This window comes from Bubalus bubalis, chromosome 16 (assembly GCF_019923935.1).
Source record: "Bubalus bubalis isolate 160015118507 breed Murrah chromosome 16, NDDB_SH_1, whole genome shotgun sequence".
NCBI classification, from domain to species: domain Eukaryota; kingdom Metazoa; phylum Chordata; class Mammalia; order Artiodactyla; family Bovidae; genus Bubalus; species Bubalus bubalis.
In genome coordinates this window covers 41,764,010-41,785,354 of record NC_059172.1, presented here as the reverse complement: position 1 = coordinate 41,785,354, position 21,345 = coordinate 41,764,010, and the positions used below count along the sequence as shown (strand labels likewise).

At 41.6% G+C, this 21,345-nt stretch overlaps 1 protein-coding gene across 4 annotated transcripts; it reads left to right on the top strand.

Annotated features, from left to right (window-relative positions):
• Positions 1-1,901: 1,901 nt before the first annotated feature.
• On the top strand, positions 1,902-20,363 carry TMEM9B (TMEM9 domain family member B). Of its 4 annotated transcripts, none has more exons than XM_025266620.3 (6): positions 1,905-1,920; positions 5,784-5,889; positions 6,105-6,196; positions 12,269-12,377; positions 14,535-14,669; positions 19,069-20,363. In XM_025266620.3, exons 4-6 carry the CDS (start codon positions 12,294-12,296, stop codon positions 19,222-19,224), a joined length of 375 nt encoding a protein of 124 aa, XP_025122405.1. In that variant the 5' UTR covers positions 1,905-1,920; positions 5,784-5,889; positions 6,105-6,196; positions 12,269-12,293; the 3' UTR covers positions 19,225-20,363. The 4 variants fall into 4 exon arrangements, with proteins under 4 accessions (XP_044785427.1, XP_025122405.1, XP_006051653.3 ...); XM_025266619.2 differs by lacking the exon at positions 1,905-1,920 and adding an exon at positions 2,510-2,647; XM_044929492.2 differs by lacking the exon at positions 5,784-5,889 and having other exon boundaries at positions 1,902-1,920.
• Positions 20,364-21,345: the final 982 nt, after the last annotated feature.

The following is a 21,345-nucleotide window of genomic DNA, read 5'->3' as shown; positions in this document are numbered from 1 at the left end:
CCACTCCAGTGTTCTTGCCTGGAGAATCCCAGGGACAGGGGAGCCTGGTGGGCTGTTGTCTATGGGGTCGCACAGAGTCGGACACGACTGAAGCGACTTAGCAGCAACAGCAGCAGCAGTCTCCAGGTACAAAGATAATGAAAAGCCTTGCCCTCAAAGACTGCCAAGTTTGGGTGGAGGTTGGGAGTTCAGAGGCAGATATGAAAACATAAATTTTTTCATAACAGATTAGGTTAGGAAACAATTCTGCACAAATACAGATGGAAATGCACATAAGTTAGGGAAGGCTTTCTAGTTGAGAAGACTTCTGACCTAAGGGGAAAGCAGGAGTTATCTAGGTATGAGCAGGGCAGAATAAGAACCAACTCCTCCACTTCCACTGGATCACTGGAATCCTATATTTCGTGCCATATATGCCCCCATCCCCCCAGCCCCGCCAGTCCTGGGCTCTCGCTGTGCCAGTTCAGCCGTCGCCCTTCTCCTTACCTTCTCCTTACCCAGTCTGAGCCTTCATTCAGACTCTAGCCAGGCAACCAGTCATCGTACAGTCACTCTACTCTGGGCAGCCACATCTTACATTCTAGAACAGGTATGTCTAATATAAACATTAAATTTCCTAGTAGCTATATTTAAGAAGTAAAAAGCAAAATTGTTTTAATGTTTTATTTAACCTAATGCATCCAAAATATTTCAACCTAAATATAAAAACATTGACTTTATGGTTAACATGAGATATTTTAATATGGTTTTTATGTTAAATCTTTGAAATTCAGTACATTTTTACACTTATAGTGTATCCCAATTCCAGTCAGTCACACTTCAAGTGCTCAGTCGCCACCTGGGGCTAGTGGCTACAACGTCAGACATTGTAACTCTAAAATTCTGCCCAGACTGAGTGTACTTGCTGAGGCACTACTATATATTCCTCTAGATCTCTGTGCCCCCAGTCAGGGCGCTGAGAACAAATTTGAAGAAGGGAAGGCCTCTGAGGTTTCAGAAAAGAGTAAAAGCACTCCTTCAGATCCAGACCTAGACAGCTAACCCTAAACTGATCCCAAACTTGCTGATGAGATTGCTTTTAGCAATCAGGAATCCACAAGTGCATTACAGTCAGACACATTTGACACTGGCCAGCAGGATACCCGCTAAGAAAATCTGACAATGAAACTGACAGGGCAGCCTGGAGGGGCCTTGGTGAAAGGTCATCTAGTCCTGCCATTTGGGACTGAATGGGTCTAAAAATACTTGGCATAATATCAGACACCTTCTTGTGTTAGTCTAGCAGCAACAAGAATCACATGTGAGAAAAAAATACTGAGAAAATTCAATCTATTAAAGCATTTCCACAAACTAGGAAAAGACCACTTTTAAGTTTTGCTTAGAGAAAGAAACACGGGTATTCCATGAAAGCAAAATTTGAAATCCACATATAAGAGTTCAATCCCCTCATATTAAGCCCAGAAAAAGGAAATGTTTGGCCCAAGATCTTTACTATGCCCTTTCCACTACTAACTGAAAAATATTTTAATTAAAGAGACTGTACGATCTCCAGGGTTCTCCCAAATTATTCTTCAGGATGACCCGCTCTGGGAAAGATCATCAGCGGTCCCCCAGTTTTGAGTTAGGAGCCAGCCGCCCTGAACAGGATTGTAGCACCGTGATCCCCTATCTTCTGAAACCTTGGGCGGAGGCGGCTACTAGGGTAATTCTTTGGCCAACTCCACACCTTCCGGAGCCTGGCCTGGCCCGACCCAGCCCCTCTGCTGTGGCCCAGTTCCTGGCGGTAGGCTGGGCCTAAGCGGTCAGCCCCCAGCGGAAGGGCAGCGAGGAGCCCCCAACGGAGGCCACACCCACGAAGGCAGCTCACAGATTGTTAGCAGCCTCCCGAGGAACGGTTTCCGGGAGGCCAGTGGGCCGCAGGTCAGTACCAAAGTGCCGGAGAGGACCCCTCGACCATCTAACTGTGGGTGGGCTTCTGGGGAAGGGATGGCTCGGTCGGTATCATACCTGTTCCCAAGCTTAGCACCCACCCCGCCTGCGCCGGCCGGGACGGGCAGCCTCTCAGCAATTCCTGAGGCTGGGGCTCACTCCGTCCTCCTAAGGCTGGCAACGAACGGCTCCGGCCTTGCAGGGGTCACTCCGGTGAACCCCGGGCTTGCTAGGGGATCTGACAGCCAGGGCTTTCTGCGGGGGGTGGGCGCGAGGAGTGGGGGGGGGTCTCCCTGGATGGGAGGACTTCCCAGCTCACTGGCGGTCCGCGGCCCGGCTGCTTCTGTGCCGGGGAAAGACATCCTAGCGCCTCGAAGCTCCACCGAGCGCAGGCTGTGCCCGCGACAGGCCGCCTAAGCTTCTAGGGCACGCTGCAGCCTCCCGGCCTCCGCACCGGGAACCGTTTCCGGGTCGAATGCTTTTTGTAGCTGACCCGGCGCGGCCCGTGACGCGAGGGCCCAGACGGAAGTGCGGGCGGAGGAGCCCGAGCCGGAGCCCGGCCGGGAGCTGGTCTCGGGGGCTCCGGCTGTGGCGACTGCTGGGCCTGGCCGCGATGGCGACCCTGTGGGCCGGCCTCCTTCGTCTCGCCTCCATGCTCAGCCTGTCCTGCCTGGCGCTCTCGGTGCTGCTGCTGGTGCAGCTGTCAGACGCCGCCAAGGTGAGTCCCTCCCAGCCTTCGCTTCAGACCGGCGCTCCTCCGCTGCCTCCGGCCTTGTCCACCTGAGCCCCACCCCAGTCCTCTGCCAGCCCTGCCAGCCCGATCCCTGGCGTCACAGCCCTGGCAGACCCCCGCCCGAAACCCTCCGGACAGCCGGATGGCATTCCCGCTCTCCAGCCCTGACAGCCGGACAGCCCCGGCCCCACCCCCTCCCACCCCCGGCGCTGACACCCGACCCCGCCCCACTGGTCCAGACGGGGCCCGGACATGTCCGGCTCCTTAAATTTCCCTTCCCAGCCCCGACAGGACCCACCTCCAACTTTACAGCCTTTCCAATTCTGAGAGCTTTTAACTTGAGCTTTACACTTAAGCTCTGACAGTCTACCGTCCCCCTTCACCAGCCTCACGGACCACCCTCCGAAATTCCCCAAGCCCGTATAGGAAGCCCCCAGCTCACAGGTGTCTTACCTCTTAGGAACTAACTCCTCTCAACTCATCCCTGAACAGATTCCTTTCCCACTGTAGGAACTTGCCTCTCCTGGCAGCCTTCTTTCTCAAAAGGAAGGACCTACAGAGTCTCTCACCGGCCTCATATCCTCACCTCACTCCCTCCAGGATCTCCTAGCCCCTTTTTTGCCTTCTCTTTTCTTGATAATTTAGTGGGTAAGGGAGGATCCAAACTATAGGAGAGGTGAAGTTGTGGCCTTCCCTGCTCCATTTCTTGGCCCTTCTCATCCCCTTGGTTTCTGACGCTCATAGCAGTAAGCGGCAGCTTGCAGCAAGCAGCAGCCAGCAGTGGCTGGAAGCCAGATCTTAGTTTCACAGATGGGGAGTCCTCACCACTGGACCACAGGAGCCAACAGTTAGGGCTAGGGTCCCTAGTCATACCTGTCTAGTCAAGAACGAAAGCAGGCAAGGAGGCAGAAGGTAAAGAGTAAAGTAAAAAGTTTATTGAAAAGAAAAGTACATGCGGAAAGGCTCATGGGCAAGCTCAGAGAGTCGAGCTTTTGGGAAATTTAAATCCTTTATAAAGGGGCAGTTTTCCGGGTCTTCTTCCCTTGGCCAGCCACCTTGCTTTGTTGGCCCACCCCCACCCCCCGGTTAATTTGTCTCAGGACCCTCCCTGGGGGTGTGCACGCATACCATAGCCAAGATGGATCTGAAAGTGACGGCTTCTGGGAGGAGCAAGACTGATTATGGCCTGAAATTATCCTCTGACTTTTGATTCCAAGGAGCCTTTCTGTGCATGTGTAGTATCTCCCTTATCAGACAGGATTTTTTCCTTACTTTGTCCTTGCCATGATTATTCCCTTCAGGTAAGAGACAAAGACTGGCTATTTACCCTGTTTTTGTTGGCTGTAAATTCCTCAACTGGAGCCCACCTGTATCTTATCTCAAAAAATGCAAAGAGGACTGTTGTTGTTGAGTCGCTCAGTCATGTCTGACTCTGCCACCTCATGGACTACAGCACACCAGGCTTCCTTGTCCTTCACCATCTCCCGGAGCTTACTCAAACTCTTATCCATTGAGTGTGAGTTACTCAAACTCATATCCACTGATGCCATCCAACCATCTCATCCTCTGTCCTCCCCTTGATTTCCTGCCTTCAATCTTTCCCAGCATCAGGGTCTTTTCTAATGAGTCAGTTCTTTGCATCAGGTGGCCTAAGTATTAGAGCTTCAGCTTCAGCATCAGTCTTTCCAATGAATATTCAGGATTTATTTCCTTTAGGATTAACTAGTTTGATCTCCTTACAGTCCAAGCGACTCTCAAGAGTCTTCTCCAACACCACAGTTCAGAAGCATCAATTCTTCAGCATTCAGCCTTCTCTATGGTCCAACTCTCACATCCATACATGACTACTGGAAAAACCATAGCCTTGACTAGACAGACCTTTGTCGGCAAAGTAATGTCTCTGCTTTTTAATACGCTATCTAGGTTTGTCATAGCTTTTCTTCCAAGGAGCAAGTGTCTTTTAATTTCGTGGCTGCAGTCACCATCTGAGGAGGTGACTAATAGTAAATTTCCAACCTGGAACCCATCTATCTCTTACTTTACCCTCATGCTGCTCTCTAGTCCCCTTCATGCCCATACCCTCCAGACCTGCCCTGTGCTACCTCCTTGATGAGATGGCTCATTACTGGAGGAAACAGAAGGCATTCACATTAATATGATGGGAAAAGAGAATGATATTTGCATTTTTTAAATTGGAGCTTTACTCTATAATACCTTTAAATACAGGGGCTAGGAAAGATGAGTGACAGGCATACAGATGGGGAGGTTTGGTCAGGGATTCTGTTTTTTTATTGAAATATTTATAATGCTGTGTTAGTTTCAAGTGTACAGAAAATAACTCAGGTTCATTTTCATTATAGGTTATTATAGCAGATCCTTGTTGTTTATGTCAAGGTTTCTTTTTGAAATCTTCCCCAGTTCCCTTCAGAAAAAGGGACAGCATCAAGTCTCCTGATTTTCAAAACACTGATGGCACCTTCTGCATATCTGCCGTCATCACTTTAAGTGGTGTATTACTGTAACCATGTATTTGTCAGTCTTCTTTACTTGGGTGTGTCCTAATTGTGGGCAGGAACCATGTCTTAGACTTATCTGAATCCACCTCCTTTCGCTCAAGTTCTGGCACAGGACAAATGCTAAGTAGCTGCTGAATGAGTAAATGACTTAACAACTCTGCCAGACATACCACTATATATAGGAGTTCTGGGCTCGGTCCTCTGGAGACTAATGAGCCACTGCCTTCCTTCTGAGATTAGATTCCCCTTTGCTGAGAAAGCATCTCCTACTCCTTGTATTCATAAATTTAGTCACCTCTTCTTCACTTCTTCAAACTTGCTTTTTCAGTAGTTGTCCTCTCTGTCTCCCAGGGATTAGAAGCAAAGTTTCCTGGGAAGAGTATACCAAACTGGTCTCAGCTACATTCAAGCTACTTCCTTTATGTACTTCCTTTTTTGTTGTAGCCGAGTGCCTCTAAAACTTCTTTAGGAGTCTGGCCCAACTTTATGCATATCAGTGCCTTTATACCAAAGGGTGGAAGGATGATGGGTAGAATTGTGACTTGTTCTGCAATTTTTAGTTTGATATTTCCTAATCCTTCGGTAATCAACATTCTTATTTGCAGGCACAGCTGTCCGTCTACTGTGTCTTCCTACTGGCAGATAGATGATGATAATGTTAGCACAGTTTTGTCACGTGACTGAAAAATGTGATTAAACCACAGATACTAGGTATTATTTCAAAATAATTTTATGTATTATATAATTATTCATGAGCATTGCCAAGGGTTTTTAAAAAATTTGTATCTCTTAAAGTTATTGAAAAATGTAAATGAATAGTTTTAGAATACTTGGCAGGGGATGCTTTACAAAATGTGTAAGTTGCAGTTTCTAAAAATATTGATGATAAACTGTCAAGCTATACTAAGTTTCTATTTTGGTTACAGAATTCTGAGGATGTCCGATGTAAATGTATCTGTCCTCCCTATAAAGATAATTCTGGGCATATTTATAATAAGAATATATCTCAAAAAGACTGGTAAGTATTCTGTGTTACTGAATTACCTGTTGCATTTCTTTCTTTGGTTGTCACTGTTAGCACTGGATATTCATCCAATGTATTGTTTTCTTTTTAAGTATTTATTTTTAAGCAAAAGTGTTGAATTCCATTTCCATTTGAAAAAATGAGAGTAAGACCCTGAGTGTATCAAGTAAGTCTAAACAAATGTAGCCAAAAGCCCCAGGCAGGGAGGGTTTTACATTGGGGTGGGGCTGAGTTTGTGGCGCGTGAACTCCCCATAGCTACCCTTCTTTCTGTGTGCCCTTAAATTTAGGCCCTTCTTGCTTCTCAGTTGAAGGTAAGCAAGCCTCATTTATCTGGATTATCATACAGATATATACAAGATATAATACAATATAATACAAGTTTTTATAACTTGTAGGTTTTGATACTATATTGTCAGATATAGGAGACTATGTTTAAAAGTGTCAGAAGGCTCAGGAAGGAGTGGGAATGAGCCATAGATGCCAGAGTTTACCAATTGGTGGGCCAATAGGTTATAGACATGCCAAGTCATTGATCCCTTCAACCCTTGGTATATAATCCAGCAAGCACTGGGATCCTGACTGCTTTGTCACCAGCAGTCTTCTCTGTTTGTCCCAGTGAACCTTACAAATGATAGCTTTTTCTACACGTGCTGTAAAATGATTGGGAAGCAGCCATTTAAGGATAGGTGGGCTCCTTACCCTGGACTGGGACATTTTATGGTTTGCAATGGAAGATTGCCAGGATAGGCATAGAAGAAAAATAGCTCCAGATGTTATGATACTGGTAACATGTACCTGATTTCACAGTGAAATAGACCAAAAAGTTTGAAAGCAGAATTAAATTCATTCGGTTACAATATTCCAAGCTGACTTTGAATAAGAAAATGCAGACTTTGAACATGTTTAGCTTTTTTGATACCGTTGTCTATTTTTCCCATGAAATTCAGTCCGTAAGTTCCCATTTAAGTTTAATCTGACATTTGGTAAGTGTGTTCTTGAGAACTTCTGTGTTCCACTTTAAACTGTCTTGTATTACAAAGTGATAATGGCTATTCTTTTAAGTTTTATATCCGCAAGTTATTTTATATGAAAAGAAAACTCAATTAAGTTATTCCTGTAAATTTCCCAAATGTATTGAGCACTTACAATCAGTTTACTCTGTTATCAGTAATAGAGTATGACACTTGTTACTTGAGCGGCAAATGAACTCACTGTTCAAGTGTTCAGCTCTAATCTTTTCATGGACTTTTTGTTACTCCAGGTTTACAGAGAGTAAAGCGTCTGCCTGCAATGTGGGAGAACCGGGTTTGATCCCCGGGTCGGGAAGATTCCCCTGGAGAAGGAAATGGCAACCCACTCCAGTACTCTTGCCTGGAGAATCCCATGGAGGGAGGAGCCTGGTAGGCTGCAGTCCATGGGGTCTCAAAGAGTTGGACATGACTGAGCGACTTCACTTCACTGGTGAAAATAGGGAGCTTTGAAAATAAACAGCTGAAAACAAGGCTTGCTTTGGAATTTTTCTTCCTTCTCACTCTTGCTTCCTGTCTGCAGCTTAGCCTTTTACTCTGATTGGGTCACAGATGTCACTGAAAGTTTTTAACTGGCTTTAGAAGGGTACACAAGTTATGATTAATCAAGATGTTATAGTCTTCTGAGGCTTCCAGTATTTTATGTGACTTTATGTATGTGTATGTATATATGTGTGTGTGTGCATATATATACATATATATATATATGGGTATCTTATCTGACACTATATATATATATATATACACACACACACACACACACACACACACATATATATAAGTGAAAGTGTTAATAGCTCAGTCATGCCTGACTCTTTGTGATCCCATGGACTGTAGCCTGCCAGGCTCCTCTGTCCATGGAATTCTCCAGGCAAAAATACTGGAGTGCCTTGCCATTCCCTTCTTCAGGGTATCTTCCCAACCCAGGGATCGAACCCAGGTCTCCTGCATTGCAAGCAGTTAGGTTTACCACTGAGCCACCAGGGAATACCAGTATTTCCCTCCTGGTAAATGTAATGTATTTACTTCCTGGTAAATATACCTATATATATATTATATATAATATAAATATATATATAATATATATATTAAATATATGTATTTACCTCCTGGCCTCCATTTTGTCCAGTTGTCAGCTTTAATTTTTCATTAACCTATGCTGCTGTTGCTGCTGCTAAGTCATTTCAGTCATGTCTGACTTTGTGCGACCCCATAGACGGCAGACCACCAGGGTCCCCAGTCCCTGGGATTCTCCAGGCAAGAATACTGGAGTGGGTTGCCATTTCCTTCTCCAATGCAGGAAAGTGAAAAGTGAAAGTGAAGTTGATCAGTCGTGTCCGACTGTTAGCGACCCCATGGACTGCAGCCTACCAGCCTCCCCCGCCCATGGGATTTTCCAGGCAAGAGTACAGGAGTGGGTTGACATTGCCTTCTCCATCACTGACCTATACTGTCTAGCTTAAGAAAAGTTGGAGGTCCCTGGTTTATGTTGGGGTGTGATTCGAAGCGGATAATGTCCTCCTTTTGGCACTAGGGGGAGGTGTTGCCTAGTTCCTAAAGTGGCTGTATTTAAGAGTAATAAGAGTTATGTATTTGGGTTCTGTGTTTACAATGACTGGCTAGACAGAGCCAAACTTCTTGTTTCCTTTCCCATCCTCCACAGCACTCAGAATCTCTTTGTTATTAACTGTATTTGTACTTCCAAAGAAATACTCAATAATTAGATTCCCAAGTAATTCTTAAGTATTGTGACTAAGGCTTCTGAAGCTGATCTAGGAAACTAAATAGATAAATCTCATTTTCCTGAGGTTCAAAGAAATATGGGTGGGGTGAGGTGGGGGGAACTGTTAGGTGTAATTAGCTATTCATATACCACACTGTGGCAGTTTATTATTGTTGGTTAATTCATAAAAGAATTAATCTCGTATGCAAGAATACTGGAGTGGGCTGCCATTTCCTTCTCCAGGGGATCTTCCCAACCCAGGGATAGAACCCGGGTCTCCTGCATTGCAGACAGACGCTTTACCATCTGAGCCACCAGGGAAGCCTGAATAATAGTCCAGGTCACCTTAAATCATTTAAAGCAAGACAGAAATATAGCTGTCCTAGGAGGCAGGAGCCTTTTATTCCAGTCCTTTTAGCTGTTCATGTAGTCTGACCTCATGCAGGTGAGCTGTCTGAGAGTTCTGGGCTACATGCCCTCTGTGGTTCTGAGCTAGATACCCCTGCAGTGGGATTTAGCTTCCTCTGTCTGTTTTATGCCTGCATCCAGCTGGATGCATTCCTGGTCTTCAATACGTTTGGAACAGATACGACACACTTATATGGTGTAAGTTTGGGACCTTACTCTTGTTTGAAATTCTGCCAGTTGAGACTTACTTTTTCATTACTACCTTTGTTAAAATTAAATTACCTGTTAAGGAAAACTGACGGAACTTTTATCCGTTATGCCGTTTTGAGTTTTCTTTCTTCTACCACAGTTCACAGGGAACAGAACACAAAAAAGTATGTTCTGATAGGGCAAAAGGAAAGAATCAGCCTGGAGCATTGGGTGCTGCCGAGAAGGTGGGTAGAGTGAGACAGACAGGAAGCCTGAATGAGACAGGATGCTGTGGTGGTTCTTAAGGCAGCCAGAATTGCCTAAGGGACAGATGACGAGAGGGGCCGGCAGGAGGACGGGAGAGCTTTGCCTACCTTTGCTGAAGGGGATCAGAGCAGTGGGCTCTTAATAGCTGTGGAGAGTAAGAATTTAATTATTTCCTAGAATTGACAGACTTCTAGAAAATAAGATTTTCTGAGTAGAATTGCTTTTTCATAAGCCATAAATGGCAAATGGGGAGAAGATAAACAACATCCAACAACAAAAACATTCAGCCTTTTATTATTATTTATGTACTGTTGCCAGGTAATGTTTTCATTTTTAAATATTTTTGTTGTCCTAAACCTACTTCTTCATGCTTTCTAAATAGACTCCTTAAGAAAAGTAATTGTTTCTTACTCTAGTGTTCAGTTTTCAGAGTTTCATAATTTACCATCTGTTAGGTATGATTAGCCATTCATATACCATATGTGGCAGTTCAGATAATGTTAGTTAATTCATAAAAGAGGTAATCGTGTTTGAATAATGCTCCAGATCACCTTAAATCAGTTTAGCAGTTTTACTTGCTAAATGAAGAAGTCTAAATATGACTTTATCTGCTAAGTAGCTTTCAGTCCCATTTGGGATTTTTAGGTGCATTTTTTTTAACTGTGAATAATAGCACTTTTGAAGAATAACTGCTACATATGTGTCTTTATGGTTGATGGCACTCAACTCCAGTACTCTTGCCTGGAAAATCCCATGGACGGAGGAGGCTGGTAGGCTGCAGTCCTTGGGGTCGCTGAGGATCAGACACGACTGAGCAACTTCACTTTCACTTTTCACTTTCATGCATTGGAGAAGGAAATGGCAACCCACTCCAGTGTTCTTGCCTGGAGAATCCCAGGGACAGGGGAGCCTGGTGGGCTGCCGTCCATGGGGTCGCACAGAATCAGACACAACTGAAGTGACTTAGCATAGCATAGCATGGTTGGATCATTGAAAAAGCAAGAGAGTTCCAGAAAAACATCTACTTCTGCTTCATTGACTATACCAAAGCCTCTGACTGTGTGATCACAATAAACTGTGGAAAATTCTGAAAGAGATGGGAATACCACAACACCTGACCTGCCTCCTGAGAAATATGTGTGCAGATCAGGAAGCAACAGTTAGAACTGGACATGGAACAACAGTTCCAAATTGGTAAAGGAGTACGTCAAGGCTGTATATTGTCACCCTGCTTATTTAACTTCTGTGCAGAGTACATCGTGCAAAATGGCAGGCTGGATGAAGCATAAGCCGGAATCAAGATTACCAGGAGAAATATCAATAACCTCAGATATGCAGATGACACCATCCTTATGGCAGAAAGCAAAGAAGACCCTCTCTGCTTTGCTAAAGAGCCTCTTGATGAAAGTGAAAGAGGAGAGTGAAATAGTTGGCTTAAAACTCAACATTCAGAAAACTTAAATTCAAGGCATTTAGTACCATCACTTCATGGCAAATAGATGGGGAGACAATGGAAACAGTGACAGACTTTGTTTTGGGGGGGCTCCAAAATCACTACAGATGGTGACTGCAGGTATGAAATTGAAAGACGCTTGCTCCTTGGAAGAAAAGCTATGACCAACCTAACTAAAAAGCATAGTAAAAAGCAGAGACGTTACTTTGCCAACAAAGATCCGTCTAGTCAAAGCTTTGGTTTTTCAGTAGTCAGTATGGATGTGAGAGTTGGACCATAAAGCTGAGCACCAAAGGATTGATGCTTTTGAACTGTGGTGTTGGAGAAGACTCTTGAGAGTCCCTTGGACTGTAAGGAGATCCAACCAGTTCATCCTAAAGGAAATCAGTCCTGAATATTCATTGGAAGGACTGATGTTGAAGCTGAAACTCTTAATACTTTGGTCACCTGTTGTGAAGAACTGACTCATTTGAAAAGACCCTGATGCTGGGAAAGATTGAAGGTGGGAGGAGAAGGGGATGACAGAGGATGAGATGGTTGGATGGCACCACTGACTCAATGGACATGAGTTTGAGTAAGCTCCAGGAATTGGTGATGGACAGGGAGACCTGCTGTGCTGCAGTCCATGGGGTTGCAAAGAGTCAGACACGACTGAGCAACTGAACTGAACAGTTTATTTGACTGTTGTGTGCTCAGTCATGTCTGACTCTTTGTGACCCCATAGACCAGAGCCTGCCAGGCTTCTCTGTCCATGGGATTCTCCAGACAAGAATACTAGAGTGGGTTGCCATTTCCTTCTCCATCTTAGACTGTTAGATCTTACCAAATTGCTAATATTGAGAGGAAATTATTTCACTTCCCTTACTGATTATATGTTCCTTAATGTATTTCATTGGGTAAGCTCAGTGATTATCCTGGATTTCAGGAAAGTTTTGATCAGTGTGAGTAGAAAATCCAGCTAGATTTAGACCATATTTTATCTTTCTTTTTCTTCAGTGATTGCCTTCATGTTGTGGACCCCATGCCTGTGCGGGGTCCTGACGTAGAAGCATACTGTCTACGCTGTGAATGCAAATATGAAGAAAGAAGTTCTGTTACGATCAAGGTAAGAAAAGAAAAAAATTCATCTTTTCTGCTTCTGAAACAGTTTTTGATGGTATCTAAACAGGAAAGAAAATGCTGGACATTGGAATTCTATTTAGTTATCTAAACTATTGCTCTTCCATCCTCTTCTCCAATACCCTCTTACCTACTTCTTCCTTATCCCCAGCCCCCACTCTGAAAGGAGTAATAAGCCTACTCTCCACCTGCCTCATTGAGATGCTTTGTAGATTAATTAAGACACCTTAGATGGTTGTGATATGTGAAATGGCACAAAGAAGCCCTGTGTGTAATTAGCATTTCCCAAAAAGACATTCCAGCTTCTCCTTGGTCCACGAATGCCAAAGAGTAGTGAGAAAGCAGCATATTTAGACCTTCTTCCTGCCCTCTCAACTCTTAGAAAAAGTTACATATTTTAATGACTACACTATCCTAGAAACATCATGGCTGGATTTTAAGATTTTCTTTCTTTATCTTTTATAGGAAATGGAATGTAGATCACTTTTATCTCAATTTGAACCTCTAATGAGTTCAATTACTCTATTATGGTAGCTAGTAGTTCTTTTCCCCAGTTTTAATATGGGGTTTCCCATTTCTGTTCCACAAAAAAAGGCTTCAGGGGAGTCTGGAGTGGCCAGCTGTGCCAGTTACAGAATTCCTATTGTGGTTGACCATGCCATATGGATGCCAGTAGACCATCCAGCTTCTACTCCAGCAGGATGCCTCCCTGTAGAGAAATCATCATAAACTTTTTTATTTTTTAACAAAATTTTAATGTATAATTTGCATCCTCAAATGTCACTCATATTAAGTGTACAGTTTTATAAATTTTAGCAAATTTAAATCCATTTTTTAAAATCCAGTTTTAGAACATTCCCATTACCCCCAAAAGATCCCTGATGCCCATTTATCATTGATCCCATGCCTACCTCCAGCCCTGAAATTGAAGTGAAAGTGTTAGTCCCTCAGTTGCGTCTGACTCTGCGTCTCTGTGGACTGTAGCCCGCCAGGCTCCTCAGTCCACGTGATTCTCTAGGCAGGAATACTGGAGCAGCTTCCCTTCTCCAGGAGATCTTCCCGACCTAAGGATTCAACCTGGGTCTCTTGCACTGCCGGTTGATTCTTTACCGTCTGAGCCACCAGAGAAGCCCACCCCCAGCCCTGGATAATTACTGTTCTGCTTTGTATGTCTAGATCTGGACATTTCATATAAATAGAATCAGAAAATGTGTGCTTTTCTACGACTGGTTTCTTTCACACAGTGTAATGTTTTTGAGGTTTATTCATGCTATAGCATGTATCAGTACTTAATTACTTCTCATTATTGAATAGCATTCTGCTACATGAATATACCACATTTTCTTTTTCTTTTTCCATTCATCAGTTGATGGACATTTAGATTATTTCCAGGCTTTTATTCTTAGGAATAATGCTGTTATGAATATCAGTGTATGTGCTTTGGATATATGTTTTCCTTTCCCTCAGGTAGATTCCTAAAAGAGGTAAGTTTATATTTAACTTTTTAAGAGTCTGCCAGATTTTATTCTAAAATAGCTGTACCGTTTTACATTCTTAACCAGCGATGTATGAGGGTTCAGTTTCTGTACATCCTCACTAACATTTGGTATTGTCTGTCTTTAACTGTAGCTGTTCTAGTGGGAGGTGTCACACTCTGCTGCTTGACACCACACAAATTAAGATCTCAAGAAAATCTTGTGCCTAAAATGTACTTTTGTATGTCTGAATTGATCTAAAACAGTATGCTGGTATGCTGTTGAAATTCATCTAAATTTACATTTTCTGTTAGGGTTCCTAATGCAAAGTGGTCTTTACTGCAGTGCTGTTGAATCTAGGACACTGCATTCAGGTGAAAAAAGAAAACTGCTTTGCTAGCAGTGGTAGCAATGATGAGTAGTAGAAGATGGAGTTTCGAAGACTTGTGAAAAGGCCTCAAAGACAAAAAAATGCTTTTTTTCCTCTTTTTCTATAAATGATACTTTGGTGAAGAGTTGAGTTTGTTTCTTATGTTGGAATCTGGTTTGTATAGAAATCCTGTGTGCTTAACAGATGGGTCAGTCTTGACTATGGCTTTAGTATTATTATACAAAATTCTGATTTCTTGGCTTGAATAGAGATGCAACTTATTTTCAATTTCCTTTAGGTTACCATTATAATTTATCTCTCCATTTTGGGCCTTCTACTTCTGTACATGGTATATCTTACTCTGGTTGAGCCCATACTGAAGAGACGCCTGTTTGGACACTCACAGTTGATACAGAGCGATGATGATGTTGGGGTAAGTTCTTAGCATGCCCTCACTGTTAAGTCTCTGTCATCTGTTAAGTCTCATGCCAGTCTCTGTCATCATCTGATGTAAAGTACAGGTGAAGAGTAGTTCCATGTGCTGGAGCACATCCTCAGGCAGAGAAACCAAAGACGGGTCTAGTATGAATGTGTCTCTTTATGAGGAAATTGTTCCGTAAAGCCGTAAATATGGTGGCTTGGACAGATGATCCTTGGTGAGTGCGCTGTACAAGGCTTTGTTTTCTGTATCAGGGGCACAGTTTTCATCACCTTTTCCTGTTTATGTTGAGGAAAGCATCTGAGATAGTTTTCTCCCCAGGCTCCAACCTAAACGACCACCTTTCCTGTCAACATCACCAAATATTTTGAAAGGCAAAGAAGTTTTAGTTTAGGGAAGCATGAAAAGCATGATGTTCTTTACTTAATGAAGAGCAGCTTGATAACTTGCTGATGTTTTGTATTTCCTATTTTACTCCTTCTTGAAATAATCTGTGGTCTTGAACTCTAGAGAAAAATAAAACTATCACTCCTGATTCTCTTCCTATCTTTAAAGCACATTCAGATTTGTATATATAATTAATATTATATCACTCAAAACTACTGAGAAATTGACATAGTCCATAATTTGTTATTTAGTATGTCTTTATCATTATTTGGGTTTGTTTCCAAATTTTCCACTATTCCATCATTATATTTATATATATAATATTTTTTAGAAAATTATGTTGTATTTTGGATTACTTTATTGAACTATGTTTATTAAAGTGGATAAAATTTAGTAGAGTTTCAGGAATCAATTTCAAAAGCCAAAGCCAGAGTGAACCCTTGCCAACCACAGTCAAAAGTCCTTTTACTCTGGAACAGCTTGTGGGCCCATTGGTAAAAGATGAGAAAGGAGATCCCAACTGAATGGCTCAAGTTATAACTACAAACAGAGCCTGCTTGTTTCATGAATATCAATCATGAATACTCAACTTATTTGAGCAAGATTTCATTTTTGTTTTGTGAAGAGCTTTCATAGAAACACCTCTATTTGCCTCTTTTCCCCCTTGCATCCTTTATTAATTCAACCAATACATAATGAGTAACTTTTCCATATCAGGAAGCATTAGAGTCTCAAATACTGTTTTCATATAATTTTCATTCACATATGATGTTTCCCATTGACATTTTGGGTCAGAGGAATGTTGTATTCACTGTATGATATCTAATGGCATCCCTGACCTCTACCCACTAGAAACAAGTATCACCCCTCATCCCAATCCTGACAATCAAAAATGTTCACAGACAGTGCCAGATGTTCCTGGGGGTCAAAATCACCCTCAGTTGAGAACTACTAACATATAAAAATGTTATGTCCAAGACCACGCAAACCATTTCATTATAGGCGCATAGATAAAAGCTCTGACTTATATACATTGCTTATAGCATTAAATATCAGGTTCCTGATTTTAGGAATAGACAATATTAGGGCTTCCTTGGTGGCTTAGATGGTAAAGAGTCTGTCTGCAATGCAGGAGACCTAGGTTTGATCCCTGGGTCGGGAAGATCCCCTGGAGAAGGGAATGGCAACCCACTCCAGTATTCTTGCCTGGAGAATCCCATGGACAGAGGAGCCTGACAAGGTATATAGTTCATGGAGTTGCAAAGAGTTGGACATGACTGAGTGACTAACACTGTCACTGTCAATATTAATTTAATACACACAACATAAAATAAATGGACACACAAATGTGTAGATGAAAACATGTAGGAAAGGCATTTGATTGATGGGGCCTTGTGCTTAGTAACCATTTTGTTCACCGGGGATTGATCCTATGTACATGTCAACCATATAAGAACATTGTCTTTAGAGGCCTGGCTGACTTTTGGATATCTGTTAAATTGATTCTGCATAGAGAGAGGTTTTCTAAACAGAGCAATGAATGTATGATAACAACTCTGTACAATAAGAAGTTGAATTTAAATTCCTACAATTGTTGCTAATCCAAGATGAGAGTTCTTCACTCTTGCTGTGCCTTTAAACATGCTTTTGTTAAATCCTCAGTTAAATTCTGTTTTCTTTTTTTCCATGTTTGTTGGGTGTAGAGCACTTTGAATCAGAGAGCACAAATAGTTACGACGTTCACTGCAGGTCGTCAAAATATTTACTGTATCATATATCCATGACACATCATTACTGTTATCAAAGCATTACGTTAAAACATGTTTTGAATTTATTGTAATTTTATCCGGTGTAAAAAGAGCAAATATATATAAAGGGTAAACCTCTGTGTGTGTTCTCCCGGCATACGTGAGCACAAGCAGCTAGTTCAATCTTGTTCTGATGGAGAATAGACCAAAAGGATTAACTGGTTTGTTTAGTCCTTTAATTTGTTTCTTAAGAAGATGTTTCTCCCTCTACCTTGAAGAGTAGATAAAAAGACTATGAAATTGAGAAGTACTCTGCTGGTAAAGCACATCCCTCTTCCCAGTCCTGTTTATGCCAAAACAAACCAACAGTAACGGTAATAATGTTTTATATACAAGTTCATTAAAGCACTGTGTTCGTATAGTATAGTGCCATTTTAATCTCCCTGAACAAACTCTGTATGTTGACAAGATATGACACCAGGTCAAGGTTAAGGGAGCTAAGACTTGTGTTTGTGCCTATTTATTAGATGACCTTGGATTGGTTTACTTTTTCATGGGAAATACAATAATCCAACAACAGAATAAAGTAATCCGTCTTCCTTTTTCCTAACCTCTTTTCTTACATCTTTGAAACAGTTGAACTTTATGGAATTGTTTTTGTTATTTTCATTTGTAAGGTTAAAAAAAAGAATGGGATTTGTACAAGATGTTACTTAAATGAAGCGAAAAGTTGAAGCAATTTTGGTAAAGAAGGCAGGGGTAGATTCTTTATAGAAAGCTCTTTGCTGTCTTTGAAATGTTGACATTATATAAATATCTTGCTATAAAAAGAAGACCAAGTGTTAAAACACTGTTTATATATAGTTATATATGTAGTTATATATATAGTTATATATATATATGTATAGTTATCCAGTTATCTCCAGCTTTCCATAGACATGCTGTCTCCTGCCCTGGGTATATAATAGAGCTTTGGCAAACATGCATAAGCAAAACAATATTCTTTTCGAGAGGCCAAGTTTAACAGCACTGACTTGTGACTTATCTCCTATGTTGGAACATTTAGAAGCTTTGCTTATTCAAGTTCAGGAAAAAGAGATCAAGGAAAAGACAAACAAAAGCAATAAATTAGTACTGAATGCCTTTTGTCATTTGGGCAGCTGTGTTTATGTCTTATTCATAGATAGATTAGCATGGTGCTTTCCTGTGTAATGACGACAAACATCAGTGGTATTGGCTTATTTTGACCAGGATAGGTTGGTTTTCTACCCGATACGTGGGTGACCCTGCAGTAGTCTCTCTTCTCAGGCAGCAGCCAACATGGAAGCTACTATGTGTTCAGCAATGGAAGATTCAAGACTTTATCAAATAGAAATGCTGAAGTAATAATCCTTTACTATCCTTAGCAATCGAGGGTAATTGTAGCACTTGACTTGAGCTATCTCTCTGTCCATTACAGATTGGGGAAGGGGATGGGGAGAATGAAAAAGTTTTAAGTGTATGTGTTGAGAGCATAAGAAGAAATTAAAACCACCCCAGTTGGGACTTCCTGGTGGTCCAGTGGCTAAGACTGCACTCCCAATGCAGGGTATCTGAGTTCAATCCCTGATCAAAGAATTAGATCCCACAGGCTGCAACTAAAGATCTTGCATGCTGCAAATAAGACCTGGGACAGACAAATAAATAATAAAGTAAGTAAATATATATATAAAAAAAACAACCAAGATAGGATCCAGTCAACTCATCTCCCGGGATGAATGTGGTCCCAAGCTGGCAAGTAACAATTCTAATATATAAGAGAGTCAGGATAGGATATTAAAAGGACAGGTCTTTCCTCAGTCACAGATTAGCTGGATGGTATTGAATAAAGCAAGGCAAAGCCCTACTCTATCTGTAACTTGTGGATATAAACATGCAAATAGATTTTCTTTCCATAGCTCATCAAGAAAGGCTTCTCTAACATAAATGACCACTGTCTTTACATTGGTTCCTCTTTCCTAAGGGAAATGTCTTTGGAAATGGTGACTCATGGGAACATTGCACAGATACCTCATCATTACTTGTTTTATTTGAATCACCTATTTCTGTAGTTGAGTTCATCCTGCTTCTGGTATTGAGTGCCTAAGAAGGCTTGGCTAAATTAGATGGTCTGTTTAACAGTCCAGCTGCTCCAGTCTCTGTGGCTGGATAACTGCACTTGTACGTGTGTGTTTTACATGGATTATGCCGTCTGATGTTATCCATTCCTGCACTTTCAGGATCACCAGCCTTTTGCAAATGCCCATGATGTGCTGGCCCGCTCCCGCAGTCGAGCCAACGTGCTAAATAAGGTCGAGTATGCCCAGCAGCGTTGGAAGCTTCAAGTTCAAGAGCAGCGAAAATCCGTCTTTGACCGTCATGTTGTCCTCAGCTAATTGGGAATTGAATTCACGGTGACTAGAAAGAAATGAGGCAGACAATGGGAAAAAGATTGACTGAGTTTTCCTGGGTTTTGTTTTAATACCCTGTTGATTTCGCCAACTCTTGCTGGAAAATTCAAAACTGGAAACAAAAACACGCTTGTTGTTTTCTTTTCTCATTTATGTATTAATCAAGGCATTTTTTTTTTAAGCACACACCTCAGACAGTGTCAGCCAATAAATCTTTTCCTATTTGTGACTTTTACTAATAAAAATATGTCTGCCTGTAAATTATCTTGAAGTCCTTTACCTGGAAAAAGCACTCTCTTTTTTTACCACACATTTTTGACTTGGTTTTCAAGATAATTTTCAGGTAGGGTTTTTGTGTGGTATTTTTTGTTTTTGGCAGAGGAGGGGAGGGATGTGCGGGAAGTGCTTGACATAACTTTTCTCAAGTCACCTTACTAAACAAACTTTTGGAGATAGACTTTGCTTTTTATTTTCAAGATTCATTTATATTTTGCAGTATGCCAGCCTCTTCCGGGAGTTGGTGATGGACAGGGAGGCCTGGCATGCTGCAGTCCATGGGGTCGCAAAGAGTCGGACACGACTGAGTGACTGAACTGAACTGAACTGAGCCTCATCAAAGCCCTAACTTACCTATTTGAATTTTTGCACTGACTGTATTATCTAGACATCTGGTTGGCCTGTGGCTGCACTTTATGGTAAATTAGATCTGAAAATGCACAGTGGCCCTTCACAAAAAGCAGATTTTCTTTATGTACTGTGATGTCTGATGCAATGCATCCTAGAACAAACTGGCTGCTCGCTAGTCTAATGACTAAACATAGTCTTGGCGTGTGGTCTTTCTCATCTTCTAGTATCTTTAAGGATAAACCCTAAGGACTTGGACACTTGGATGAAGAAAGTTTCTTTTAAACCCAAGCCTCCCTGGATTGATGACATACACATATTTGTCAGCACCTCCAGTCAGGTTGAGAGGCAGCTGTTTGGGCTCTGGTGAGTACAGCTTTGAACTAGGACTGGAGTTCCGGTTGCCTCCCTCTGAAAGGTGTAGCAGTTATTGGATAACTGGCTTTTTTCTTCCTATGTCCTCTTTGAAATGTAACAATAAAAATAATTTTTGAAACATCTACCGGCGTATCTATCCCAACTTTTCTCTCCTCCTTCTTTTGCTGTATGATGAACTTGAAGATATAAAGACAAATTATACCCTGTTGAAAGACTTGTTTTATACAGTCTAATCATAAAACAGTGGTACTAAATTCTCTCTATGTGCGTGTGTCTGTGGGGAGAGAGAGAACATATGGGTACTTAGATGGGTCTCTGAAAGTACACATATATTATTTGGATAAATTGAGGGATTTAAGATGCATGAAGGAGTGCTTGTTTTAAGAAATTCTTGGCAAAGATTAGTATTTAGTATTAGAACTAAATTACATTAATTTCATGAGGGTGAGATTTTAGGAGCTATATATGGGGTTTTTGGTTAGTGAAAAACTTTTTAAACTCCAAAATTGAACCTAAAATTATTGATTTTATTGTTGATATTAAAAGATGTAAGTTTAACTACAACCAAGTGAAATTTATTCCAGTTTTTCAAGACTTTGAACATTTGAAAATTAATGAAATCCACCACATCAACAGACTGAAGAAGAAAAATGACATGTCTTATCAATAGACTCAGAAACAGCATTTGACAAAATCCAACACCCATTCATGACAAAAACTCTCAGTAAACTAGAAATAGAGGAGAACAAGATAAGGATGTTCTTTCTTAACTACTCATTTTCAACATCATACTGTAAACCCTAGCTAATGCAATAAGACAAAAGATAGGGAAAGAAAAGATGAAAGACTACCATTGTTTAGAGATGACATGATTGTAAACATGTAGGAGATCCAAAAGAATTTTTTAAAAAGCAAAAAAACACTTCTGATACTAATAACCGATTTGATTATAGCAAGGTTTTGGGATAGAAGTTTAATTTACAACAGTCAATTGCTATCCTTCGGTTCAGTTCACTTCAGTTGCTCAGTCGTGTCTGACTTTGCGACCCTGTGGACTGCAGCATGCCAGGCCTCCCTGTCCATCACCAACTCCCAGAGTTTACT